General features: G+C 44.5%; 1 protein-coding gene across 4 annotated transcripts in view; it reads left to right on the forward strand.

The window, feature by feature from the left end:
• The window catches only part of RGL1 (ral guanine nucleotide dissociation stimulator like 1), a 65,216-nt gene extending 58,071 nt beyond the window's left edge, over window positions 1-7,145 (forward strand). For all 4 annotated transcript variants that reach the window (XM_057426965.1, XM_057426966.1, XM_057426967.1 and 1 more), the window contains 4 exons: window positions 1,778-1,982; window positions 4,001-4,237; window positions 5,518-5,632; window positions 6,294-7,145. In XM_057426965.1, coding sequence (XP_057282948.1) covers window positions 1,778-1,982; window positions 4,001-4,237; window positions 5,518-5,632; window positions 6,294-6,481 — 745 coding nt within the window. In that variant the 3' untranslated portion in view covers window positions 6,482-7,145. The remainder of the gene's footprint in view (window positions 1-1,777; window positions 1,983-4,000; window positions 4,238-5,517; window positions 5,633-6,293) is intronic.
• The last annotated feature ends 488 nt before the right edge of the window (window positions 7,146-7,633 follow it).

Here is a 7,633-nt window from a genome sequence, read left to right on the forward strand (position 1 = left end):
CAAAACAAAGTAAAGGAGAATGACGTCTGGCCTATTATTAGTCTAGTTTGCTATACACATGCAAAAAATTCCTTGCAGGGTTTTAATATGAAAACTGAGGTTAACAAAAAGGCATTTGATAAGGGAAACAATCTGCCTAACTACCTTTAAATTAAAGAAGGAAAAAAGAATCATGGGGATGTGGTCCAATTTTGTCTTATACTACAGAGATTCAAACAGAAGATGGCTGGAGAACAGGGGCATACAGCTAAACAGACATGGGAAACAATAGACGAGCAAGAATTCAGGGAAAGGTGCAGGGAATGAAAGCAGAGATCAAGGACTGATGTAAAAATATCTTCAAGGTGAGAAATTTGAACCTGATGTGAGAGGACATATGAAGGGACTCCCATGTATCAGCAGCATAATCAAGATGAGGGGAAAAACGATGAAGTTGACTGCACTACCATCTCTTAACTGGCCTTTCCTGCTTGGCTCTTGTATGTAGTTTCCTCAGAACAGTCAGTTGCTGTTCACTTCATATCAGCGCTACTGCAGTTAGGGTCTGAAAGAGGAATAGATGTTTTCAATCTAGAGTTGTCTTGAGTTCTGATGCACACACAAAAAAAATTCCAGAAAGCTGTTCAGAAAGTGTTTCAATGAGTCAGTCTGAGTTGGTGATAGGACAACATGACCTTTGAAGATGACAGTGCCTGAACTCTTGGTGACCTGTCATTTGTGTCTCCCTTGGCCTGTGCCTAAACTGTGCGCAGGAGGTGTTGCTGGAGACCATAGGCTTTATTCTTTCGTTTCTGATTGTGTTTCAGTGCTTTGTTGTCATTTACCATACTGAGTTTGTTTGCACTGTGCAGTATTTGTCTAAAGAGTTGTTTCATCTGCACTCTGAATGTGTTTTTATGCAAATCAATACTGTAGAAAAGGCTGGCATAATTCATCCCAGGAACAGAGAGTGACACCTGTCTAAATTGTCTTAAACCATTAACTGCGTGCTGACTAACAACTAATTTACCTTGCTTCTCTACTTAACATATTATACAAGTTTGTTTCCTTCGACACTCCTTTAAATTTATTTGAGCTGCATTTAGAAGTGAGTCTCAGAGAGAGTGAGCAAGCCTGTAATTTACTCTTTCTTGTGATCTCCTTGTCTACATCTCCATTCAGACTCTTAGAGAAACTGGTAACTGTGGCTCTTTTATTGAGTGAAAAATTTGCAGCAGGGATGAATTTGCCTTTTGAAACCTTTGCCTGGTGTATAGCCAGGCATTACCTTTCATGCACTGTTTCAGTCACTCATGGTGACTGAGTAGGTCTTGAGCTGCCTTGTGTACACAGTCCTGTACTGCTTCCTTGTGTACGCAGTCCTGGCCTGCTGTCAGGGTGTGACAGCAGTGCAGGACTGCATAAGGTGGAGCCAGCTGCCATGCCTCAAACTTGCCCCTCATCCCGTGTTTTGTGAACACATCAGATTTACCATCAATCATTTCCTAGCAAATGAGTCTGAAAATCTAACAGTCCAAAGAGGAGCCTTGTTTGTGACAGCGGGACATTAGCTATGATTTTGGCCTTGCAGCTGGTAGGTGTGCTAGGTCAAGAAGGTATTGTGTTAGTGTATAACAAGCTCTCTTGACAAACTGTCTAAACAACATAGAGGAAATGAAAACAACAGGACAGTCGAGATAGGAAGACAAAACAATACATGAACCAAGTGACAGCTTTGCTTAGCCCAGCTCTGTCATGCTTTCGCTTACTGGCTTTTACGCTTTGTTTTCTATACTAGACTGTTTCTAGGCTCTGAGATGATTGCCCATAGCACACCCATCAAAGAGCAGCCCAAATCTACCCCAGGTGGGAGCTCTGGTGAAAGCACAGACTCGGCCAGTGTTTCATCATGTGAGTTTAACCACTCTGAAGCTGAAGACGTCTGCATCGGTCCCGTAGACACTCCTGACACTCTTGACACTCCTCATAAGACTCAGAAAAAGGTACAGTCTGGGCCTGTTGCCAGCAACATATAAATATAAAAAAAATTATAAATATATCAATATATATAAACATATATAAATAGCATGTAAGAGACTGTTGACACACAGGCAGGCCCTAGACGTTTTCCCAAGCCTGTTGGTCTTGGCTAGAGCATTGCTTTTAGTGGAATGGAGAGACTCTAGAAATAGATGTGTAAAAATGGAAGCAATGCAGTCAGGATTTTTGCACAATCCTTTCTATGTTGCTGAGATATGAGGCAGACTGAAGTTCTCCTTCCCTGAAACCACATGTTCTTGTGCTTGGCAGTGTTCTTTGCTTAGGTGAGACCGTAGAGAAGCACAAAATGAATTTTTCTTTCAGTCTCTAACTCTCCATTTTGAGAGGGATGGGGCAGGTTAGTGACAGTTCTGCCTTCGAGCCTGGAGTGAGGAGCCTGAGCATCGCACTCGCTTATGGCACATTAGCAGTGAAATGGACAAGTCCCCACAAACAAAACCAAATGAAACAGGAGATGGGATCAGCTGAAGTAGTAAGATCACCAGCCAGTCACTGTCTCCTTGAATATCTCAGGCTTGATGACTTATTCTGCTGTCAGCAGCCTGCTTTTGTGTCCATCCTCAACCAGCTGTAGCTGGAAAAGGAAGTTCAGCTTTGGCAGCAGCTGTGTGCTCACAAAGCTCAGCTGCAGTAAGGCTGTGTCTCCACTCTGGGAAAGGTGTCTTCTAGGTGTGGAAGCATGTGTGCATTGGTAACTGCCTAATCCTGGCGAAGACAGAGCAGCTGCAGTTGCCCAAGTGACAGGTCAGGGTTGACTAACCTTGTGGGTTTGACCTCCTGTGAGCTGCCCCTGCCAAGATGAACACCTTGCCTTGACTCAGGTTAATTTCACTTGGAAAGTCAGTACGCAGTATGGAGCTGCTGCACCTCCTCCTGCACACCAGCTCACTCTTAGCACATGCAGCCAATGTCTTACACAAAGTCACTGAACCAGGGCGCCTGGAATCCATCCCATTTTGCAGAGAAGGCAAAGCCCTGCACCCTGGCAGCTGGGACATGCAATGGCAAAGTGAGTGTAAGGCTGAAGCTGTGTTTGTGCTGAGAGCAGGTAGGTCGGGTGTGCGCTGTGACCATCCAGAGAGAAACTATACAGGCAGGAAAATGGCAGAAGGGATCTGATAAGGGGAGCCACAGAGACATCTTTCCTACACACACTGCCCTTTTGAACTAAACTCTGTTAAGTGTATTGTTGAATCCCTTTTCACGGATGTTTTTTTTGAGGAGAGTTATTTTGGGTTTAGCTGATGGATATTTTAAATTACATTGTACTAAACGTTCTTAAATCAAATTAAGCAAAAATCCAAGGCACTGGCATCCATAATCTTTTTAAACTGTTTAGCTGGAACAGTTGTTAATGTTGGTTTTGATAAGCAAGTTGGGAAATGGAAGATCCTCTCAGCAGTTCTTGAATAAGGCCAAGGAAGAGAATGGCCAAGCCCTGAGCCGGGGGGGGGGGGGGGGGGGGGGGGGGGGGGGGGGGGGGGGGGGAAGGAGGAAGGAAGGAATGAAGAAAGGAAGGGGCAAATTAAGGAGAGACTATTCAAGGAGAAATGGCAGAGGCAGACAGGGAGGTGTGCGTGCATCTGCTCTCCTGTAAAGGCTACAGCCTGGCGCAGGAGCAGTGATGCCCATGACTCCCTCTGTTCTTTCCCAGCCGGGGTTGCCTACAACCTGATTCTGTTTATCTGCTGCCACCTCCTGGCACTTCTGAAGCAAGAGCAAGCAGTGCACAGTGTCCAGCGCACCGAATTGGAAATCAGTGTTCATTAAAATGGTGAAAAGAATCAAATGAAGTTCACTTTTTCTGAGGCAAGGAATGCCACTGCCAGTCTGCTGGGCAGAATGCAGATGACTGAGGTTTTCTATATACCTTCTGCTTTCTCAAGTTCTTCCTCCAGAATTACTCATGCAGACAGAAAAGATGTCTGGCTTGTGACAGTGTTTTTCTTTCTTTGTGTAGCTCTCTAAATCCTCCACCTCCAGTTCCATCAGCTATTCTATGCATGCATCTCCCTTGGGGGTGGCATCTGTAATCTCAGCTCCTGCCGTGCTGTTCTCCAGTGACAAGTGCTCTAACTCTGTGACACCTGTTACCTCAAAAGAACTGTCTCCTGTTTACAACCAGCAGAATAAAGATATGTGCGTCATCCGAATCAGCACAGAAGACAGCAATGGCAATATGTACAAGAGTATCCTGGTGAGTGGTGTGGAACAGCAAAATGCTGTTAGTGTAGATGATGTCCTCATCCAGGGCTTAAACAAATGGTGCTTTTAGTTTTTAAAGCACCTGTTCACTGAGCTGACTAATCAAACCTGCCTTGCAAGGGAAAATTACAAACATTACAATTCAAAATATGTGGAGCAGAGTATGAGAGGTTTGGAAATAGCATCTTTGTGGAAGTTACGGTCTTGAAATTAAAGCTTGTGCTTTATCAACAAGTTCAAACCGAAGCATTCTGATCAAGGACAGTATTTGAAGCTCCTGTCTTTCTGCAAGTGCTAGATGCTTTAGCTCTGAATTTGTGTGCGAGTTTTGACACAAGACACCACGTGCCAAGCTGCTCCACAGCTTTCCCTAGGAGATGGTTTCTGGAAATAGGGAGCTGTACACGGGGAATCTGACAAGCCCTTTAATTACTCATCTTCTCTCTGTGGCAAAGGTTGCCAGATCAGCAGCAACCAGTTTCCATTTTGGAAAGGTGCTTCCCTTGATGCTGCTTCCACAGAAGGGTTCTAGCAGTGGTGGGCCAGTTGCATGCAGGTCTGTGTGGGACCATGGGCAACGTGACTCACCTGTACTGTACACGATCTCTGAAGTTAATCCTGATGGAGACTCAGCTGCTGAACAAATGCTTTTGGTCACTTGGGGCCTGTGGGAGAGATGTAACAAACACAGAGGGATCGTTCTTAGCACTTTTTAGCTACCTTACAAATTTAGTGGTCTGATGTCTCCAAATTGCAGAGATGGTCCCCGCAAGCCTGACAAATATGGTTACTGGCAAGACCAATCTTCCTTCTGACTGCATAAGCCTCTGAAGGGAGCCCAGTGTCTGATCAGGATGCACAGTGCTTCCACAGCAGACAATAAACCCAATTAACAGGCCAAAAATCTTTGCAGGATGTCAAAGTATTTCGGACAGGAGACTGCAGATTAATTGATGTCTGCAAACCACAGATGGCACAGCTATTTAAGTGGACTTTTTATGGCTAGGAGAGAGCAGCATCTCATCTCTCAAAGTGTTTGCTCTGTGATTGACTACTGCTTCTTCTAATAGAGTATCTGTCACCTTAAACAAAAAACCCACCACTACCACCAAATGTCAGTACCTAGTACTTTGTTACTGACCTATCATTTTTTCAGTTCTCTGAGTGTTTCCTAAGACCAAGAAGTTTGCAGAAAGGCAGGCCTTTGCTAATTGCCAAATTGTTATGTAGCACAAACAAGCAGAAGTTCTCATTGCAACTCTGTCTTTTCAGATAACTAACCAAGACAAAACTCCTGCTGTTCTCCAGAGAGCTCTGTTAAAGCATAACCTGGAATCTGATGCAGCTGAGGACTATGAGCTTGTACAGGTCATCTCTGAGGATAAAGGTGGGGAATCAGAGCTCTGCTACTGCTCAAAAGGTTCTGCTGGATTTTGAAGGAAAGTGTAAAATGTGAAGCAATGTTAGAAATGCCATGGAATGTCACAGCTGGCAGTGAGACTAATTGCCAGGGATACACAGGGATGATTTATTATGACAGCCAGCACATTGCTTCATACAGGCAGAGCACACTTGTGGGTTGCCAGATAAACATTTGTATGTGCACTGTGACTGCAGAGCTCTTGACTGAATGGCAGCTGCTTTCTGTCCCTGAGCACAGCCAGCCACCAGGGTCAGGTGGCAGGGTGCAAACTCCCCAGGGATCAGGGCAGGCCCAGATCCTACGGATGTTATCAGGACATGCAAACAGAGCTCTGAGCACAGTGTCCTCTTGGAGTGGCTGCCAGGTCCTCTGCCAGGCTGGCCATGGCCTGGATTTGTCCTCTATCTCCTGTCCTCTGCAACCCTGCTCCCCTTCTTTGTGGGGCAGCTGCTGTGGGTGCCATCTGATGCAGCTTTGGCTGAAGAGGCACAGCAGAACAAGAAAAGGGGCCCAGTACTACCTGGCTGTGTACACTCAATCTTTTCACCCGGTCCCTGTTCTCTTGCAGCTTTCCTTTTATGTGCAGTACTACAAATCAACACTTGCTCTGGTTCCTCTTTTGCAGAGCTGGTGATCCCAGACAATGCCAATGTGTTTTATGCTATGAACAGCCACGTGAACTTTGATTTTGTCCTGCGGAAAAAACCTTCTGTCAACATGGATTTGAAAATGAGGAGCCACTGCAATCTAACACTCCCGAGAACTGCCAAACAGGGGTGTTGGAGCAATAGGCTCAGCAAAATTACACTGTGAGGAAGGCAAGGCCACATGGAGAACTGGCTGAGGCTTTTCCCTTTGCTACCATCCAGTATTACAGAAAAACAGCAGATGGATTTGTCAGTATTCAACTTTGAAAACAGAAGACCTACAGCCAGCGAGGTGTCTTTTCTCCCTTGCAGCCTTATATGGACAGACAGATGTGGATTTACAGGACAGTAGGGACTGGAATTTTTTGTTGTTGTTTTGTTTTGCACATTAGCCTGGGAAGGTGAGAGCCCCAGTTAAAGGGGAAAACAGGACTGCAACATTGGTCTAAGGAACATGACACAAGCCAACTGTTTTTGTGAGAAAGCATTTTACTTTGTGCCAGTATTACACAGAAGAAAGTCTAAACTTATTTTTATAAAATTGGAGAAGAAAACTCTCAGTACAGTTGTGCTGGAACTAAGGAGGAGGTCCCAGCCAGCTTCCAGCTGACTGATGGCAGCACTAATTTGCAGAAGGTGTGGGTGAGCTGAGTGCCAGTGGCAGTTGCTGCCTCCAGGAAGCATTTGAATTTACCAAAAATCAGGATGGGTACTCATCACTGGGGACAGCAGAAACTGCAAGCATGTGTATGACTCTCTCATGCAGCTGGCACTTTTCTTTTTGCACTTGTTCTGCACCAGAAAATTGCCTATTTTGGATTTTTTTTCCCCAGAGAATTTTAATAAAACAGGCTGCACTTGCTTTTGGATGAATGTCATTGTTTGTTCATGAACAAGGCAAAAACAAATGCTACTTGTTGGGATTTAGGTCTTGTCTTAATGCCACTGCAGGGTGGTTCCCCTTTTACTTTGCTAACCCACTGAACAGAAATCAATGCCTTTTGTATGTACCCTTAAATGACTGATGTATCTCTTTTTTAATGTGCAATCACTCTTCAAGAGCAAAACTTTTAACTCACATTTTCATTCATGAGGGGACACTACATGACCTTTTATTTTAAAAGTGAGTATTGAGATAGCCAGGTTTTAAGCATTACCCCAACCAGTGATTTTTATATACTTGCAGCATTATTATGCATAATCTACAGGCACCTCCCTTGCTCTTTATATGCATCTATTAAATGAATTTCCACTGGAAAATTCCAGCTGGAATAGAGAATTTAATCATCTGTTCTCTGTGAAACTTTAAGTAACAATT

This window comes from Pezoporus wallicus, unplaced genomic scaffold (assembly GCF_028554395.1).
Source record: "Pezoporus wallicus isolate ANWC-B61680 ecotype Strahan unplaced genomic scaffold, APGP_CSIRO_Pwel_v1 scaffold_7107, whole genome shotgun sequence".
NCBI classification, from domain to species: Eukaryota; Metazoa; Chordata; class Aves; order Psittaciformes; family Psittacidae; genus Pezoporus; species Pezoporus wallicus.